The 22,038-nt window shown below is 34.8% G+C and overlaps 1 protein-coding gene across 13 annotated transcripts in view; it reads left to right on the top strand.

Moving 5' to 3' along the window:
• The window catches only part of mark2b (MAP/microtubule affinity-regulating kinase 2b), a 354,246-nt gene that overhangs the window by 189,150 nt on the left and 143,058 nt on the right, over positions 1-22,038 (top strand). For all 13 annotated transcript variants that reach the window (XM_028802626.2, XM_028802582.2, XM_051932354.1 and 10 more), the window contains exon 3: positions 7,377-7,430. In XM_028802626.2, coding sequence (XP_028658459.1) covers positions 7,377-7,430 — 54 coding nt within the window. The remainder of the gene's footprint in view (positions 1-7,376; positions 7,431-22,038) is intronic.

The raw sequence follows: 22,038 nt of genomic DNA on the forward strand, positions 1-22,038 counted from the left end.
AATGGATGTATTTTGCTTCTTTTCCCACAAAGATAAGTTCTTTATTATAATCTTTGTCGTTGACTTATGCAAATTCTACAGCTGCTGTATTCCCAGTAAAGCTACCAGTTGAAAGTTAACTCTGACTTTGTTTTGTCACTTGCCAATTGTTGCATATATTAGTGTTATAGGCATCATACACATGATATAGGCAATAAATTGGCTTTATGCAGTTTTGTTTAATACAAACATTGTACATAAATTTATTTGATACAAACAATGACATAATATGTAATATGCAAGTAACTTTTACTGAAATTAGGTCACTATGGTAGCCTATTTCATGGTGTCATCAACAGCTCTATACTGAACATTATGGAATTGCTCAGTATATGTCAGTGTTTGGATAGTTTTCCACAATCCAAGAGGCATTTATTTCTTTAAAAGAGTTTTGCAGTTTAAAACAGTGTGTAACAAAAAGAGGTCAAACAACTCCATTATACATCAGTGCATTAATTGGTGTTGCCTTTATGTAATTTAGCATATCGGTGACACTAAGTCCCTGCATAATCAAAGAGAAATCAAAATGGCGTTAAGCCTGCGACTAAAGTGTATGACTGTATGACCAGATCCTGTCATGAATTTCTGGAAAAAGCTCCTGGAAATGTCCCGGAAATGTCCTGGAAAATGATTCCTTAAAAAGAGTGGGAACCCTGTGTTTCTAATGCTGATGCTGACTTGGACAAGACAAACTTACTCAGGTGGTTAATTGAGGAGTTTGGAATCAGATATGACTCAATGAAGTCATGTGATCATTTCTTAGTATTTGATCCTTTGAAAATTTGAAATTCACAAATTATCATTTGGATAACGAAATATCATTTAAATATTAATATATTAATATACAGTGGACCCTTGACTTACGAACTCAATTCGTTCGCGAGGGCTGGTTGTAACTCAAGTTGGTTGTAAGTCAAGACTATTTTTCCCATAAGAAATAATGGAAATACCCATAATGCGTTGCGAACCTCCCACTGCAACACTTATTTAACCTTTTCATAATTAAAAAAAAGGGTTGTATAATGTGCATAATTTACCAAAACACCAATAATGTTTCTCATGTACTAACCAAAAAGTAATAAAAAGTGCCTAGCCTACCAGAAACAACAATTTCATACTGTACTCACCATTTAATTTGACATCTTTGGGCTGCAGGAAGGGAGGAGGATGATAATGAAACTGAAGGCTTTTTAAAGGCTTTCTTTAACTTGCACTCAGGCATTTGCAATCATTTCAATAGCTTCTTTTGCGTTAATTTTAATCTCCTCCTGCCTACAAGTTATTCTGACGAGAATTTTTCTCAGCATTTCCTTGCGATGATACAAGGAACTGTTTCTGAACTCTTCTGAGACCCCCCCACTCCCCACTCAATGGGAACGACATGCTGAAGTGTGTGCTGAAGTGCGTCCTGAAGCGATTGCCGCGACTGTGGAAGCTTGCTTGTCCATTGCCGGGCAGGGATATCACGTGCATATCACCCATCGATATCTTTTCTGTTTGCTTTGGCTGAGAGACTCAGCACAGCTTTAAGCCGGCTGTTGCCCCAGCAACAGATAAACAGTCTTCCATACGGAGTTTGGACTTTGGCATGTCTTCTAGTTGGGGGAGGTCCCAAGAGAGTTTACAAACCTGACATTTTATTGAATGAGTGCCGCATTAATAGGAATGTTTCTGTTTGTTTACAATCGCACAAGCGGATACACGTGACCGCATTCAGGTCGTAACGCAAGATGTTGGTCGTAAATCAAAATAAAAATTTTGGTCGTAAATCAAGTTGTTCGCATGTCAAGCCGGTCGTATATCAAGGGTCGACTGTAATTCAACTTGGCCTCAGGAAATACAAGATTTACATCGTTCTGGCAACACAACAGTTTGTACCATTCTTCAGATTTATGAAGCAACACTGAGTCTTGACAAAGACACAACTGTCACAGAATGGATGCGCTTAAAGCAAACGGGGAAACGCTTGGCAGCATCCTCTGTGTATGACTTGGTCCAGATAATAAATACATTGGAACCTTAGTTAAAGAACACACTACTTAACAAACAAATTGGTTAACAAACTGTTATTTTGAACAATTTTTGTGTTGGTTAATGACCGAAATTTGATAGATAGATAGATCCTTTATTAATCCCAAGGGGAAATTCACAAATTATCATTTGGATAACGAACGCAAGCCCAGACCGGTTTTTATGCGTTTGTGCTCATTAGTGTTGTGTTCACTAACGTTACTTTTTTGTTATTTTTTCAGTTTCAATGTTATTTTTTATGTACATATTTACTCGTTATGGCACCTAAGAAAGAGAAACGTGTTAGTGATAGTGGCAGTAGGAAACGTGTTAGTGTAGCAGTAAAGAAAGAAATTATAGCAAAACACGAGAATGGCATTTAGGTTTCCGACATCGCAAAGGAATACAATATGCCGAAATCGACTGTCTGTACAATTCTAAAGAACAAAGAGGCATTTAAGGCGGCTGAAGTGGCTAAAGGAATGACCGTGTTAACAAAACTTAAGTGGTAGAAGAAGTGGAAAAACTGCTGTTAATTTGGATAAATGAAAAGCAGCTGGCTGGAGATAGTGTTAGTGAAGCAATAATTTGTGAAAAGGCTAAGCAGTTACACAGTGATTTGTTGACCAAAACACCCAGTGCAAGTGCCGACAAGCAAGACTTTAAAGTGAGTAGAGGGTGGTTTGATAATTTTCGCTGGCGAAGTGGAATTCATAGTGTTATAAGGCACGGGAAGGCTGCAAGTTCAAATGAAACAGCAGCAAAAGCCTTTGTGGATGAATTCGCAGAATTTGTTGAAAGTGATAGTCGCGGAACGGATTATGTTCATTAACCGAGGTTCCACTGTACAAGCAATCCAGATCTTTACTCCAACATTGTCAAATTGGTTAAACTGTGTCTTACACTGCCTTTGAGCAGTGCAGCCTGTGAGAGGGGATTCTCAAATCTTAACATAATAAAAAGCAAGCACAGATCTCATCTGTCACATGCTCGCCTCATGGCCCTAATGCACATCCACCAGTCAAAGAAGACCACAGAGACATTTGACCCAAAACCAGCGGTTGACCTGTGAATGGAGACAGCTAATCGGAGGCTTAACCAAGGAGAGGAAGATGCATCTGCAGCATCACCATCTACCATGTAGGAAGCTGAAGTAGAGGACTGTGAGGTAGACAGCGAGGAAGACAGTGAGGAAGGTTGCACTTATTAAAACCTTACTGTGTATAGAGTGATCAGGTATTTCTGATTCTTACCTGTTTTTAAGCTGCTGCTATATTTTTATTTTATTGTTGTTGTTGTATCTGTATTTATTTTTTACCCTAATTCTTTACCTTACTGTTAAATCTGTTATAGAAATTGTTTTATTTAATTTTTTTCAATTTCTTTGGCAAAACTGTTTATCGTCAGGCCAATAAAGCTTTTTGAATTGAATTGCGTACCAAACGTACTCACTTGAGTAACTTACTGAAAAGTTATGTGCACCCCTGGCTATACCACAAATAGCATTATACATGCAAGTTGCAGTTTTATTATTTATGTATATAGCATATCTTGAAGCAAGGTCCATATTAATGCAGTTTGCCTTAATGATGGTTCAGTTGGTAAAGATGTCATCACCAAGTTGCACTTGTTTTATTTTATTTTAATTTGGTGAATACTGTGTAATGCATCTGGGCTTTGAAGTCTTGGAAGTAATAGTATTATTACTGGAAGTTGCACTATTTATTTATTGTATTGTTGTTATTTATTAGTGTAAATATTATGCAGTTTAATGATGGTAAAGTTGTTTAAAAAGTCACTTTAACGTGTCAGTGGACAGAGATTAACATTAACAAAGTGTAGTTGGTTTACAAAAAATATTTACTATTTATTCCTTTTCTAAGACATGTTCAGTGCAATACAACTTTTGACAAGCACCTCTGGATATTTTACTAAGTCTGAATGCCTCTTTGGATGGTTGAAAATATGTTGTCAAAATTTTTGTTTAAGTTGTTTGCAAAATTTGTTCAATAAAAAGGCTGTATATTTTGACTGCATCTGTCATGCAATGTGATTCCTTCTCTTCATTAGTGCCACCCCCTTGAAAACTATCACTTTATGCGGCCATGCAAACCTGTATTAATACTTTTGTACACATTAAAAGGTTTTTTTGTACAATGTACAATTCTCATGACAGTGGAATAGGTTATTCTTAGCCAGTAATTGCAGTGGAAAATGTGGTTAACATCCACTCATGCATGGAAAAAAAATACTGTCCAGCACCGTGAAACCGGTATAAATTTGAAAAATACTGTGATATAGAATTTTGGTCATACCACCCAGCACTAACATATATATTTATTTATTTATATATTTATTTATATATTTTATCTTTATAAAACTGTACGATGACTGACTGACTCATAGATAAATGCACAGCCTAAACTGCTGGAGCTAGAAACATGAAATTTGGACAGTAGATACCTTTTGTGACGTAGGCACCCACTAAGAATGGATTTTTCAAAATTCAACCCCTGAGGAGGTGAAGAGGAGTTTCTTCTTTCCCTTCTGAGAAGAGGTTGTTACCGATGGTTGCACTATAGACAAAGCGTGATCAGAATGCTGATTTGTGGAAGAAGAAGAAGACTATGGAGATCAAGGGCAACGTTGAAATGTGGGTATCTCTCAACCTCGCTTAGTTATCTGACTGAATAACTGAATTAGCTTTACATACGTGTGAGGTTGTTATTTCAGATTTAATTGAATTTTGCATAAGATGGCCCCAAAATGACCACTTGAGAGGTTGTGTGTAAACCGTAATTGTCTGAGAGGACGACCTTCAACACCTGATTTTACATAAAGCCTGCCATTATGATAAATGTCAAAGGAAAAAATGACAGTCGCCCTGCAGCTTCTAACTCACATAGACCACCAAAAGTCGAAGGCTACAACATATCGGTGTAATATTCAGTTGATGTAGAGTAGTTGTCACCATTACTGTCATGAGACATAATTAAAAATTCCATCCAATTGTATGCAATATACCTAATGATTTGCTCACATACTTCCATTGCCATTTCCGAAATAAGCAAGCCCCGTCTCCTATAGTGGGAACGACAACATGTTTTACAAATCAGAAGATAGAACTGAAAGTAATATTGAACGAGCAGATATGTTGCCTAGACAGACAAATGTCGCATTTATAATGAAGCGGCCGGAGCTGTGCTGTTGCTTATTTACTCAGCGGGGGTGGTGCACACGTAGTACGAACGCTATGACTATTATTTTGTTACAGCTCTTAGTAGCTAATAATTACACAATTGGTGTGCATGTTAAAAAGACGAAAATTAAAATATTTTTCAATGTAGAAGCACATATTTATTTAAGTATTAAAATTCGTGTTTATTTTTATGTTTTGAAGAGTCTGTACACTAATTGTTGCGTATCTCAGTCAATTAGTTTCTGATATATGGGTGTTAGTTTAAAAATGTTTAACCCTCTTTTTTTACCCCATCAGGGGTTAAAGTTTGAAAAACACCGAAATAAGAGTGTATTTAATTCTTTTGTAGTGTATATTTATCAAGTTTGAAGACCAAAGTCCTATTTTAATTTTTTTTCCATACAAACTTACACACCCTGTATCACCCCTGTAGGGGCTGAATTTCGAAAAATCCAAAAGTATGTGTTTTTTTGGGTTTTTTTTTTTATTGATGTGTCTGTATACCAATTTTTGTGTTTCTCAGTTAAGCAGTTTCTGATATACAGGTGTCACTTTAAAAATCCCCCTTTTCACCCCCTCAGGGGCTGAATTTTGAAAAATCCCTTCTTAGTGGGTGCCTACGTCACAGCAGGTATCTACTGTCCAGATTTCACGTTTCTAGCTCCTGCGGTTTAGGCTGTGCATTGATCTGTTAGTCAGTCAGTCACCATACAGTATATAAAGATACATATTGTTTATACCTGATACTGGTAATTTCATAATAGTGAAGCTTCCATGATAGCTGTTACTTGTGAAGTGCTTATTTTTTATAAGTACAATACTAGAAAGCTTATGTGTTTTTTGCCTCCTAGGTAATAAATGCTTGATTAGGCCTCATATGTTAGTGAAAACAGTTTGTAAAGTGAAAGAATGACAGGATCTATATTTTTTAGTTCCCAAAGTCCATCCCTATTATATACCTTGCACCCTCATTTCATCCATAAGCATAGAACATCTTTGTTGCGTATACTACAGAATTTCCGATAGTTGTGATAGTTTTATATTTCTTTCACATTATATTTTGCCCTCACCTGCATGATCAAGACCTTGTTAGATGCAGCCTTTGAGTGGTGAATATGTATTCATCTCACATAATTCTAATTTCTTCGTTACTGATAGTATGCATGTTCTGCAATGGTATTTACTAGATAAGACTGGTAACACAAAAGAAGTTGCTTTCATCCTGAAGTTGCCTTAATTTGAATGAAAACCAAGGAGGAAAAGTTATTTAAAAGGACCTCTTTACGGAAAATAAACCACACCAGAAAGTGTGAGAAAGAGAAAATGAAGAAAATAAATTATATAAGTACAGTATAAAAATGGGAGAATAACTTACATTTTTAGGTGACTTACTTTGATGTCTCAGGGGGATGATTATTCTACTTCCCACCTCCATCCCAAAGTAAAGTACGACTTCTGTCCTTTTCCCTCTCACTTCTAGATAGATAGATAGATAGATAGATAGATAGATAGATAGATAGGTAAGATACTTTATTAATCCCAAGGGGAAATTCACATACTCCAGAAGCAGCATACTGATACAAAAACAATATTAAATTAAAGAGTAATAAAAATGCAGGTAAAAACAGATAATAACTTCTTGTACCTTTGTCTGTAATCGTCTTAATTCCTTTGCCTTGACTTTCCTCCCCACTCATCTAAAGGTGGACTGAAGGTGTGTTTTGAGGCTTTTGGGATCACCTTCCTAGCACAAGCCCCAGTGGCCCCAGATGTCTCTGAACTCGTGCTTTTAACCTCCCAGTTAAAAGGTCAGGAAACTCCCATCGTTCTTAGTTGTCATGCTTCATTTACATCAGTACAGCCACTTCTACTAGTGTACTTCTCCTCAGGGCATCTTATGGCTCATCTTCTGTTCCTGTACTACAGATGTGACTGGAAATCCTCCTTGAAGAACTGTTTAATAAATAAAAAACAGTATGTTTGCAAGGAGTGTGTTTATGTATAAATAATTTTAAAATGTTCATCAGACCATGTTGAACTTTGTTTGGAAAATGTTTGACCAGTGCTTATAAATATTATGATCATTTTGAATATAGTCTTTCTAATCCTGAATTTTTCTTTTTTTCAGGTTGCAGTTAAAATTATTGACAAAACACAGCTGAATTCCTCTAGTCTTCAAAAGGTAGGAAATATTTTATAAACAATAATAAAAAGAAAAAATGCAATCACCCCATTTAATGACATCAGAAAATAAGTTATTCTTAGATTGTTACATCTTTTGCATTTTATTTTTTTATTTTTGCTGCTAATGTTTTTTTTTTTTTTAATAGTAGTGCACAAATTCATATATCAGCAGTGAAGTTTAAAATTGTACATTTCAGGGAGGTCCTTAACAGTTCTCTCATTTTCTTTTCTGTTATGACCATCCACGATAAAACTTTGGACCTGTCAGTCATGATTCATACCTGGAACACTACTTTTAAAGTTGATTGAATGCCTGTGTCAATATAATTTTTTTTCCTTTCTAGACCAGCTGCTTCCCTGTACTCAACTGATTGAACAAAACTTTTTTCTGTTCTTCTTTTAGTAACTTGTAGTAGTCTGGAGATAAAAAATATTGAAAACATTTTACTATTCTGAAGAAGATTACTATCATTGATTAGAAACTAGTATGTTTTAATTTTAAAACAGCTTTGCCAATAGCAGTTACTTGAAAGAGAAAACAAATAAGAACAATTAAAACCCTGCATGATATATTAATTTACTTGAATTAGAAAAAATATTTCCTTCATAAAGGCCATGATAGACTACTCCCTCTGTATGTCATCTTATCTGTATTATAATTTTGCCTGATTCTGTATAATGTTATGTGATGTTCACTCTCCCACACAAAATATAACATTGTGATTTACTGGTTTTTAGTAAAACCAAAAATGGTATATATTATACAATATGACACAATTTGTTGAAGATCTTGAGGGACAATTAATTATACAGGACCACCTCAGTCATTCAGCAAATTGTACTTTCAGAATATGATCTGCCTTAATTACCAGTGCTTTGTGTTGCTCTGGTGGTCTTGCGCTTCTGTTTTGTATCCTGTAAATGTCTCCGCATCAGAGGACTGTCTGTGATGAGGTCCTTTTCTAAATTGTTGCCTAATGGAAGAATATAAAATTATGCCACCTGTGCTTTCATCCTAGTTACTTTGACAAAAATGGTACAAATGTAAAAAATGAAATTATAATTAAAAAAGCACTAAGCTTAGTCATTATCAACATTCTCCATCAGAGAATGGATAAGGTATTGAGTATATTGCATTCTATTAAAATAATCTTATTCATCTGTTAATTTTGGTGTTCTTCTTCTGGAAATTTAATATAAAATTGCATCTAGAATAATTATTAGATGCTTTTTTATTTCTGTTGTTTTTTTGTATACAGAGTATAGGGGAAGTATTGCAATAGTCCAAAGATTCGATGTCGGGATTTTGATGAATTTCAACATTTTAGACCTCCCTGAGTCCGAAAATACCATTTTGGAATTGTGTGTGTGTGTGTGTAAACAGATAACTTGAGTATGCTTTCACTTAGGTCAACCAAATTTTGCATACAAGTATTAGGTACAAAATGTAGATTTCTGTCAACTTTTGGGCTATTGCTGTTATAATAATTGTTCAATATATTTTTAATTAGATTTGTTCTTAATGCTTCTTTAATGTACATAATATAAAAATATAGTTGTCTTGCGATTTACTCCTCAAATATCCATCACCATATCTGAGTATGCAAGAAAGTCTAGGAGAGACCACTCCCGATTATTTATTTATTTATTTTTTTTATGTATAAAATTCTGGATTGTGCATTTCCTCCACAGACGCACAATCATCACACCAGTAAATATGCATGCTAAACTTAATTCAAGAATTTGTTTTACTCTTTTTGATAACTTGAATTGACACTTAGAATGTTAGGCCAGTAATGTATGACTTTCAATGACATTAACAGTATTATCAGGTGAATGAGTGGAACATTGACAGTGTAGAGCAAAAACACAGGTTTCCTCCACTTCACCTACAGATTGACGTGAATTAACACAGATCTTCATTTTCTGTGTCAATCAGTTGACCTCATTGACTTTACAGAATTCAGTTGCTTTAGCACTTCCCATTTGAACATTTGAGTATCCCGTAAAATTAGTACTTTGTAAAAACACAGTTTTACTCTTACAGAAAAAAAAATGCCAAAATGAGTCCAAGAATCATAGCAAACCCTGAATTTTAACAATATGGAAGATTTGTTACCATATACTTATACTCCTAATAAAAAATCAGCTCCTTCCAGGATTAAGCTGGCAGTTTTCAGACCCATCAAAAAAAAGTCCATTATTGGTGATCTCTGAAAAAATCGTTTGATATGACCAGCCCATCTATAGAGAAGTGAGATGTGAAACATGGTAACGTAAGTCGATAGCAAAATGTATCCATTAGTAGACCCTCATATCACCTATGATTGTGGTATTATTAGCAAAATGTATCCATTATTAGACCCTCATATCACCTATGATTGTGGTATTATTGTCATGGTTTTGGAACTATATATAAACAGTGATCCTTTCTGAACAGAACGAAATAATTAACTACATCTCTGTCATTAAGGGGAAATATCTACTGTTGGTTGACCCCATATAACTTGGGCTAGCAAAGCAATAATTGTGCATTATTTCAAAAAATTCTGAATACTGAGAGCGGTGCTAGTTGCTTAAAATATTGGTGTTCAGATGCCTCTTCAAGCAGAAATTTGTCATTTGAAAGATGTCATAGGAGTCACTTTAAAAAAAAAAAAAAAAAAAAAAAAAAAGATTGTTTAATATCCCCAGAACTGATAAAGACATGCTTCCATGTGCCAGCATTCACTCTTAACTTTTGTGATACATACTCACATAAGTAGTAGCTCCATACAAACAAGGGAAATACATGTATTCCCTAATGTAGAAGACTGGCTGACTGACTGCTAGTAGAACTTTCAAAAAGAACAAAGAAACTGCATTATTCTATAATGTTCACAAGACTGTCGCTGTTAGTGAGCATTGTATGTACAAAATGAAGTTTAGCATGTTGTAAAATAATGCTGAGTCAATGTTTGATGATACTGTCTTTCACTGATTGGCTGGACATATCGTCATTGTAAATAAACATTGTCCATTGGCTCCAAACATTTGCAGAAATTTCCTCAGTGCCAAACTGCAACCGTCACTTTTTTTTTTTTCCTCTAGTGTGCCTCACAAGAAAGCTGTCAGGCACTTGTATAAATAAATAAAATGTATTATTATTATTAAAACTGTCAGGCACTCATATTCGCAGCAGGAGGCGCGTGCTTAGTTTGTTGAGAAGGAATATGCTGTACTTGAAGGAAGGAAGCCGAATTAGTGGGTCACACACAAAGTTTGAATGGGAAGAGCTGCTGTGGTGCTTGCAGACTCAAGTGTTTGAAGTAGGCTGGTACCAGTGGCTTTCGAAGCTTCAAGGGTGAATCATTTAGTGACTGACTCAGTCATTTTTTTGGCACCAGCCAGTATGAATATCAGCAACCAGTGGACTTCAGGATATATAAATTAAAAGAGCTGAAAAGAACTGAGGTCTGAGCTCAGCAGGATCCCTGGAAACAGTGACATTCACAACAGAGGATCCTATCCAACTCAGAGTCAAATAGACAAATGATTTATAAACAGGCTGCGGGGAAAGGATTACATAACGAACAGGACTGAAAGCTGCAAAAGTGTGCAAGTCACCATAACGAGAAGTGTACTGAATGAAACACCAGAGCATCAGTCAGGGTGTTTTCCATGGCTATAACAATTGGGAAGTGTCAGTCATGAATGAAAAAAGTTAAATTTGCATTGACTGAAGTCCTGATTATAATGGCTCTTTTACGGAGTAAGTTATGGATAAATTCGTTTAAATGTAAAATACATTGTTTACAAAATCTGACAACAGTGTGAAAGAACTCAAACATTGTTTTCCCTTAAATAGGGTAAAGCACAAAGTGCAGCTGTAATGTTTTGAACTTTATCCATTGATGGCTTAGTTGTTCTGTAAAATATAAAGCAGTTTTTTCAGAGATATTTGCAAATTTATTAAAACTATTAAAATGAACTCTTTCATTCATTTCAGTATTCACACACTACTTCAAAGAACCCATTTGCCAGTATTTTCAGCTTTGAGCCTTATTATTAAAGTCTATACAAGCTTAGCACAATTGGATTCTGGCAGATCCTCTCAAACTCTGTTTAACTGAATGGGAAGTGTCCATAAACTCCCATCTTCAGGTCTCTCCACAGATGTTCTTTAGGGTTTAAGTCTGTGCTTTGGCTGGGGCCGCTCAAGGACATTCAAAGACTTGTTCCAAAGATACTTCAGCATTTTCTTAGCTGTATGTTTCGGGTCATTGTCGTGCTGAAAAAAAAATTCAGCAAAAAAATTGGAATTTAATGGGCTACATATACTTTTTATTATTTTTACTTATTAACTAGCAGGATACCTTTATCCAAGGTGACTTAGAACATTTTTGAGAGATTCAGTTGGTTGTATTTCTTTTTTCTTTTTTAAATTGGAGCACAGACAGGTGAAGTGACTTGCTTATGGTCACACAGTTTCAATAGCAGGATTTAAACCCACAACCAACAGGTCTGAAGTCCAAAGGCTTAACCACTATGCCACATTGCCTTATCGGCAACTAACGTGTGTGTAGCCTTTAGAGTTTTAAATTAAAAATATATACTTTACGGCCAGCCGCCAACTTTCGGCTGCATTTGGGACTTGCCATTTGACTGTATGTCAGTCACAAAGTGTATAGGTAAATGTAATTGAGGCTCTGTGGGTTTGGTGTTGGTCACCAGTATCTATACTTTAACATCCGGTATGGTGTCTTTGGTCCATGTAGGGCAGTGTTTCTTAACCAGTGGGTCGCAACCTACTTTTGAATTGTAGGTTTGCTGTTGTTGGTTCGTGAGTGGGTCTCGGATTGCTGATGGTGGGTCACAGGTTGTCGTTGATGGCTTGTGAGTACGTTGCAGTGAGTCACATAAGCAATTGAAAGCACTGTGTGATACGTTTCCCCATTTCTAGTTGAGCTTATTTCACCAAGGTCCCTGATCATGCTTGCTTCACCAATGTGGAGGTTTGCAGTTGCTGCTAGTAGGTTGTATATTAATTTAACAAAGACAAAACTGGTTTGTGTGACTATAAAGGTTGAGAAATACGGGTGTAAGGTGGTGCGAACAAATAATTAACCACATGAATTAGCGCCGATTAAAACAGTTCTTAAAGGGCCCTTCAAGAGTCAGAAATCAGGAGCCCATCTGAAGAAGAAATAATATAATAATAATAATAATGATGAAAGATTTATTCATTTGCATGACTGTATATTGAAACCATGTTTTAAGTAGAAGATATAGTCAGCAATTAGGGTTCCATTTATTAAATTTGGAAAATGAGGGACATGTGGTTTATTAAAATATTCTACCAACCACTCTATAGTCAATAGTAGTAATCCCAAGAAATAATTAATGAGAGGGTAAATTCATTGGTACAAAATGGTTTAGATGAAATTAATCAAACTAGGTTTCCTTTATTTACTGTACTACATCACAGCTGCAACTGGCTTAAAGTCATAGAGTGTGGAGTGCTCTTTCAAGTCCAGATATTATTTAATACTGCTGACACAGGAGAAAGAGTAATTCAAACCAGAGTCTTTCTCCCATGACAAATACTGTAATTTCTCCTGCAAAGAACATGTTTATCTGAGCAGGATTCTTGAAACAGTGAATTGGGTGTATGCATCTACTAGATAAAATGATTTAGTTTACTTGTATATTTCAGCTCTCCTTACCAACTAAAACATGTAAAATCAGGAAACACGTTTTGTTTTAGCAGCAGTAATTGAATTGTTTGTTTCAGTGTGACACCTGAGCTCATGACCTCTGTGATTGATTTCTAAAGATAAATTAAGACTTGTGTATTTCCCTGATGAAGAAGCTTATGGCAAAATAGTGTTATCTGTGTTTAAAGACGTTTTTGTTAGAAGAAATTGGGACACATGTTAAAACTACTGGCTCTAATGTAGTGAAGGTTTTTTAAATGTACTGTGATTTTTGTCTAAACACATTCTAACAATAACTAATATGACAAGTTTATGTGTTTTAGCGACGCTGTACTTCTAAATCCTATTTGCTATTTTGGATTAACAAGCATCTTTTTTCTGTATATAACTAGGGGGCTCCGCCCCCTGCTAGCTTTGCTCCCCCACCCTGGGGTTTGTTTTACTGGATATACAGTACAATTTAAAGACATTATTTTCTTGGGAATTGTTACATATGCATTATTTTCACTTTTACTTTAGTAAAAAACTTTTGTAAAAACAATACTTGTCCTTTATTTCCAACCCTGGGTGTAGTTAAATCTATTTCTCACAGGACATATAACGCGTCTCGCATTGTGAAGGGGGGGTGGCTGAACGCACGCTAAGAAGAAGCTGTTGGATTATCTTGCTGCTGCTGCTGGCGAGGTGCGTGTTCTGCTTGTAGTTGTTATAAGAGCTGGGAGCACATGAAGTGTGTCTGCCAAATGCATTCCAACAATGGCTAGGTTAGATGTCCGTGAACTTGTTTTAAATGTTTTCTCACTGCCTTGTCTTGCGTGACATTAAAGTGTCTCTCGCAGGACGTCAAATTGTCTTCCGAGAAGATCACGTCTCCCTCCCAAAATTTTTTTTATAATAGAGAGATACATAAATCTAGAATTACTTAGCAGTAGTCAAGCTTGAAATAGTTTTAAAAAAATCAATTTACCAGCATTAAGGTTCCTTCAAGTTCACAATGAGTTTTTAAATAAAAAGGTAAGGAATTCACTCCAGAAACAACCAGTTCTCAGCTGCTCATCCTTTTTGAGAAGACAGTAGAGGAACTTGAAGTTGGAACTTTCAGATTACAGATCAGCCTTTTCAGTATTGGATAGAAATTATAACATTTTTGCAATATTTAAAAATACTGTTGTTAAAATATTAACATACTAGTAAGAACTTTCTGCTATTGTGGCATTTTCAGTTATTGAACATTTTTCATGATTATAGTGAAGGTAAAATAGTGAAGGTTTGTCTGCAGTGTCTAATATAGATAGAAAATGAAATAAACTGGTATCCTATGAGTAAGATAGTATTTTGAAGTTCACTTATCAGTTGCAGAGTAATTTTTTAGGATTACATTGACTGATGTGAAACAAGGATCATTATGTTTATCTTTAATTTATCTTTACCAGGAAGTGTGTCATTAGGGTAAATGGTTTGGACTTTGATGACTGGACATAGCATTTTTATATAGAGTACATATTAGGTAGAAACAGTTCCTGTGTGTTTCAGGATATCATGAAATCATGCTTAGGCACAATCTGATAAGACATTTGTTACTGTGTAAATATATTAACTCTATGGTGCAGGCACTACAGTTATAGAATAATGCCTGCTGTCTTTTGGAACTTCTGCCTTGTTATAAAATATTCAGAACATTTTTGAGCAAGCTGGGCTGTGGCTCTGATTATTGCTATGGATAATTTAAACTTTGTTGTACTTTGTTAATATTTCTTACATGCAGTTTGTTCAGATATATTCAGATTATGCATTGACTTTTTTAACTTGTAGACTCATCAATGCAGAACTGCAGAATTTATAGTATTGAAAAAAAACTGAAATCACTTTAGAAATATCTGGATTCCTGCATTAATTACTGTTGACTGATCTTCAACAACATTACAATAATACACAAATATAATCAGCTTGTCACTGTTTCTTAATTTTACAGAGACATTACTGTGCATCTAACAAACATGCTTATTTTGTGTTAGTGAAGTTTAATGTCATCCCATCCCATTATATTTAGATGTGAAAGCACTTATGTGATTTTTTTGGCTTTACATGTTATATTAATTCTCCATTCCCAACAAATGTGTACTGATCATTTGTCCTTTGTCTTATTATGTCCAGAGGTCATAAGCAATCATGTGGCTTAATAAACAGGAAAAGGATTGATATGTGCAGGTGTTGTGTTTTTTTTTTGATATTGAAAAAATCTGAAACAAAAAAAAAATAATAATGTTGGCACATAAACAAAACAATTTTGTCTGATATTTCTATGAAGTGTGTTTATTATGAGTCCCTTAGGTTTTTGTTTGAGGTTATTTTAGATAGGAGAAACAAGGTTAACATAGGAATTCCAAGGGATTGAATGCCAGCTGCAGTCTGGCATTAAGCCACACTTCAGCCTTCACCATAGCAACTAAACCACCCAACATGTCTGTAAATAGCAGTTGACTGACAGTCTGCAGTTTGTTTCCTTCTTCATTACACTGTAACATTTCCTATTGTCGGTCCTGCAAGGAATGTGTCTTTTTAGTGATTCATTAATGCAAGTAAATGTAAATAAGTTATATATTCCCAAAATTTTAGATATAAATAATGTTCTACATATTCTATTGATTTAATGATTTATTCAATAAAACATTTTTGTTAATAACAGTAGTATGTAACAGCTGGGACAAAAAGTCACCACTCTTTTCAAAACATTCACTTTTGTTGTTCTACAGTCCAAAAAGAAGAATATAATCAGAACCCATAAGAGAATGCTCCTGACATTGTGCTGTACTGTTAGAATGGTGTTGTTTATTTTTTTCTCGTTTGAACCCTAAGAACTTTTGCCACTTTACTGGAGAATCTTTAAGGCTGAATGCTAAATGTAAATTAGTTTTGCCTTTTTCTTTTTATCTTCTGATATAAGTAAGATTTGAAGAGCATTTGTGATATTGTTGCCATTTTTACAAAATGATGGGTATTTGCCATAAAGAATGTTATCTTTCTAAAGGTGGCATTGACTTCTTGATAGTCTCTCTGATCAGTCTCTCTGTTGCTCATTCATTCCATATGAAGTGATGACCTGTTGTAGGCAAGATCTGGTTCATATCATAGACATCTAAAGTGATGTTGTTGACTGTGGTTCCATGGAATACTCAAGTCTTTTTTTTATGCTTATTTCCTTAGTTTTTGCTTTTTATATCTTTTCTCTTAAGTTTTTTTTGAAAGCACCTTCCTCCATCCATCCATTATCCAACCCGCTATATCCTAACTACAAGGTCATGGGGGTCTGCTGGAGCCAATCCCAGCCAACACAGGGCGCAAGGCAGAAAGCAAACCTCGGGCAGGGCTCCAGCCCACCGCAGGGCATGCACACACCAAGCACATACTAGGGACAATTTAGAATCGCCAGTGCACCTAACCTGCATGTCTTTGGACTGTGGGAGGAAACCGGAGTACCTGGAGGAAACCCAGACAGACACGGGGAGAACATGCAAACTCTACGAAGGCAGATCACAGGAAGCAAACCTGGGTCTCCTAACTGCGAGGAGGCAACGCTACCCACTGCACCACCGTGCCGCCCTGAAAGCACCTTCCTGCCTGTAGTATATTCTTTGCTTTAAAATACTTTTGTAAGCTGTGAAAGCAACTTCCTTCTATTCTGAACTAATCAAAATTACTATAGTTCATAGATGACTGGTTTTACCTGAGCAAGTTTATAAATGCATTTGGAGATGTTCACCTATGCCAAAGATTTTTTTAGGTATTGTTAGTTCATTTCCATTCCCCCTATTAATAACAAACCATGTTTTTTTCTGTATTTAAAGACAAGTTGTTTGCATCCTTCCAGGATATTATAGGTGAAATATTGTTTGATCTGAGAAAGAAATATATAGCTGAGTATTTTTTGCATACTGATGAAAGTATCTGTTGTTGTATATGTTTTGTACTGATATTTCACACTGGAGTAAATGGTAAAGGTCTGAGTACTGAACCCTGTGGGATAGCATATTAATTCTGTTAATTGCAGAGTACTGTCATTACAATACTGAAGTTAGTTTGATAAATACAGTACGAACTAAACCATGCAAGGATGGTGCCTGAGAACCAAACATAATTGTTCAGCCTGTTTATCAAAATAGAGTGGTCAGTGTTGTTGAAGCTTTGAACAGAGGCATTGAACAGAATGCTCTTTCCTATAGACTACTGGATCCACTCTATATAATCTTGGTAAGAGGCCAGACAGAATTAAGTTCTGCCATTTAATTTTAGCCTTGGTTCAAAGTTCTATCTATTTGTGAATCCCATGTTGGATCTGTTGATTTGCTAATTGCCATGCATGTTGTTTTCTTAAAATGCTACTCGTTTTTTAAAAAACAAAAAAAAAAACTATAGTTGTGTGAGTGTGTGTGTTGTGTTGCATACGTTGGACATTCACATTTGTGATGAGATCATAGGTAATGTTTCTTTCTGATAACTTTTCCATGCAGATCATGTTTGTCTTCTAGCGGGTTCTATGCAGTAATATGGGTGGTTTGCCTAACTAATCATTTGGAGATTTTTATTGGTCTTATTGGCTTGTCTTGACCTCAACAGTTTCCCTCAACTTTGATTTCTTAATGACATTTTGGACACTGGAAAATGCAAGTACAATGTATTAAGATGTGTATGTAACATCATTGCAGCTATTTAGGTGCAAATTCAGTATGTCAGTGCAGGAGATAGAGGTTAATGAAATAGCACAAGAATTAATTAGAAACATGCTTAAAACTGCTGATGAAACGGATTCTGCCAAAGTTATCGCATATGTCAAGAGAGAAAATTTAAGATTTATGTTGCTGGTCCTTTTAGACTACGATATTGATATTGAAAACATCCAAGAAATGGTCCAGTTGATAAGGCTACATACCAGTTCATGTGACAAAGTTACCTGCCCTGGATGCTCATCCTTTGACATTCCAGCTGAGTCAAGAAAACCCTTTCTTTTGTGTGGTGTAAAAGCATGACAGATTGCAGGTCTGTATGCTGTATCACAAGGTGAATGAGCTAGTGTGAGATACGGATAAGAAAGTATCATCATTGCCACTGATTAGAGCTGTAAAGTTACTTGAAGAAGTACATTCAAATATGTACCTGACTTTAGACTAGTAAAACAACAGTGAAATATTCAGTTCAAAATATTAGTTGGGGCTGCTTTGGGCTTTCTGTTTCAATGTGTCTAAACTGATACAGGTGCAGCTCACTACATCTCACACTTGCTCATAAATCATTTATTTTACCTGCGAAAAATGAGAATGAGGTTTAAGATCCAGGCAGAAATGAAAAAACCCTGCATAAAAGGTTAGGAATAAAAGTATATATGTTTTTGTTATTCTTTAAGTACTATGTCAAAGGTATACATTATGACTGACATGAATTGTAGAAGTATGTCTCTACTGATAGGTTCACTGCAAGTAATGTTGAAGATCTCTTAATATTCTTGCGTAATATTCACTGAAAGTATGTTAATCCAAAAAAAGCTAAAAAAAACAAAGGACAGACAAAAATGATGTTAATGGAAACATATATTTAGAGAAAATACAGCCTGACAATGTTTACATTGCTTAAAAAAAGGGAATAGAATACTTCCTAATAATAGCTATTTTAGTCTATCAGTGAGGGAATTCTTATTTTTCTTTAATATTTACTATATAAAGGGCCAAAACTCTTGACTTGTGACATACTTTGTTACAACTGCTGTGGAATTTAATGAATGCCTTTTTAGCAGGCCCTTCCAAATTAATTTCCAATTAAAAAAATTGTGAAACCAAACTTTATTGTATTCCTTTCATTTTTAATTATGACAATTTTTATTTATTTCTGATATAAAATAATAATGAGTAATGCTCTAGAACTTTTTTCTCTTGAATGGAGAATACAAATTTTTATATATCACAATTTTCCTATGAAAATGTATTTGCAGATGCAAGGATGTATCAAGTCCTTTTTCAAAATGAGTGCTTTATTGATTTTCTGAGCCACTTTTACTACATCTGGGTCCAGACTAAAAATTTCTTGTTTTACATTGATTTTGCAAAGTATATATACAGGGTAGTCAGTTAAAAAGTATTTGTTTCCAGCTGCAATTAATAAAGTCCTCATAGCAGAAATGTAAATGTAAGTTCTGAGGTTGCATTTGTGATGCAGAAAACTTAAGAGACTTTCTGCAGAATTTGCATTGGCAAAGCATGATTGTCTGTTGAAGCTCTCTTCTAATAAATCATATTTTTATATATAACATCTCTGCTGTTCTGTCAATCCACACGTCTTTTTAACAGTTTTTGCTTTTTTTCAGCTATATCCAGGGAATCTCTTTCTGGAAATGTCGGCTATTCTTTTCAGAAATGAATATTAAAACCACTGCATTGAACTTCTATATTATAGTTAATTTTCTTTTTGAAAAAATTAACTATAATATAGGATTAAGAAACTGAACATCTCACAATGAAGAATTTTGTAATATTCTACATGGCGTTTATTAAATCTTTAATATAGTACGTTAAGTAGTTGTTTTTTTAATGCAGTCTTCTGTACTCCTGTTTGCATTTTAAAAGGATTAACTTTCAAAGGTCTTAACAATAGATTAAAATAGTTAATCTTCTCAACTCCTCTGTTTTTTTGTTATTCCTCTACCTTTTTATTTACATAATGAAAGTCTAACCCAGTATCTTATGCTGCAAAGCCAAAAACAGAATAATTAATAATTAGTCATTATATGGCAACATTTCCATTTACAATTTCATAAAGGTCATAGGCCGTCCTCTCTTTAAAATCTGTTAAAATAAAACGTAACCTGTTATAAACGTTCTTGTTGGCCATATTCAGTGAGTTTAATTTTACTTGGTTGACACTTTAAGCTTTTTCCATGGTGTAAAGGAATCATTTTATTTTACAGAAACATATTATTATTTATCTTTTGAATGTGTTTTACCTATTGCAATATAGCCAGCTTTTAATGATAATTATGGTTTTATTTTGGGTGTAAATTTTTAAGTTCTGTTTATAAGTACAGTGTTTGTGTCTTCATCACTATACCAAGCTGCGCAGGATTGTGCTTCTTTACAAATGGTTCTTTTCTGATGTCTAGAATAAAGGGTTTGTTAATGTGTAGCTAATACTTAAACATTACACACTGTATCTGAAATTTTACTCTTACAATTGTTAGACACATAAGAGGGAAGATAGTAAAGCATGCTGTGTTCGGAAAAGGTGAAAGGCAGGGTGCTGTGCCACCAGTAAATTGCTTCCTGCAGTCAATGACTGTGGGGAGGAAAAATCCAATTAGCTTGTCTGTTAGATCAGCAATTAACATTGCTGAGTTGAGAAGCTCTAAGCCAGGAACACTCTTCAACTTCTAGTTTAAAAAAATAACATTAAAAAATAACTGAACAAAATACCTTGAGCAAATACTAGCAGAGAGTCCTAAGTAAAGTGTCGTTCTGCCTTATAAGAATTTATACTGTAATTGTTTGAAATTATAGCTAAAACAAGATTGCATTTATCAGTTATAGTTTAGAATAGCATATCTGGAATATGGAAGGACTCTGCTGTCAAGCAGCGTGTTTTTTTTTCTTCTCCCTCCTTTTAGTGGGTACATTTTCAGAATTGTTGAGCTTGGTCATGGTCTATTTTTCACTTGTCTTCTTTCCTTTTAGCTCACTTGTTTTAGCAAGTTTTTTGTTAATAGAATATTGCAGGGATTTTCACCTACTAAAATTTCTGGGGAAGTATTTCATATGCTCTGGATAGCAGATAGTAGTGCCTACTATGAAGGTAACATGAATTCAAGAGCAAAATCTTTTATATATATATATATATAAAAAAAAAAAAAGTATTTGCTTTGTAATGTAAAATTATAACGGGAAATTAATTTTAAAATTAAGTGTAAGACTTTGGAATCCTTGAAAAAAGATTTTGGAATTAAAAACAAGGTAAATTTGCACAATTTTAAAATTTTCAGCCCATGCTAAATATAGTCTATTCTCTAATTGACTATAAAGGTATTCCCCAAGATAATAGGGGTTGAGTTATAAAAGGTTTAATTCAATATCTACATGGAATCTCCTTTGCATTTTTCAAATTCAGTGTTTCCTATTCGTTGCCATAGACAGCTGTACAAAAGAATGATACCAGAAGTTAAGCTGGTCAGCAATCTCTCAGACCTTACCTTCAACTTCTGGCTTCTGTTGTCCTCTTCCAGTGGAAGAGAAGGAAACGGAAGACTTCGACAAACCAGAAAAGAAGTTGTTTGTTTGAAGTTCCTCTTTGTTTTTTCTTTCTCCATCACCATTTCACTTACCGATGCAATTACCAATCCACTCCACAGAAATAATGCTGGCACCACTGCTTCTCCTCATTGTGATATTGTTGGAATATTATTCGTTTTACTAAAACTGCTGTTTTTAATTAAAAGACAGATAATGTGTTCATAAACAATAAGTATAGTATGTTTACTTTATTTGTGAATATGCAGCATAACACAGTAGCCATGAAGAAGTTTAATGGGAGGTGGTAAATAGCCATATTATTGAGTCATTAAGGAAGGAAATCTTCCTCTTTAGAGTGTGTTCTGTAGGCCTGCTGCAGTTAATCTATGTAATTGACTAATGAACTAAAAATGTTAGTTGAATTGTATTTTTTTTAATCAGTTAGTCCTTGCTGTTCTCCTACATTGCACAATGGCATGTTATAACTCTGTACTGTTTTTGAGCAGACTAATCTTGGCTGCAGCTGCACTTCATGCAGCAGAAGAAGGTTCCCCAACATTGGCCAAAGTTCTCCTCTTTGTAGGAGCATTTCACCTGAAAAATCTAAGAAAGTTGTTGTCTGATCATTGTGTGGTGTGTAGCACAA

Source organism: Erpetoichthys calabaricus, chromosome 1 (genome assembly GCF_900747795.2).
Source record: "Erpetoichthys calabaricus chromosome 1, fErpCal1.3, whole genome shotgun sequence".
In the NCBI taxonomy this organism is placed as follows: Eukaryota; Metazoa; Chordata; class Cladistia; order Polypteriformes; family Polypteridae; genus Erpetoichthys; species Erpetoichthys calabaricus.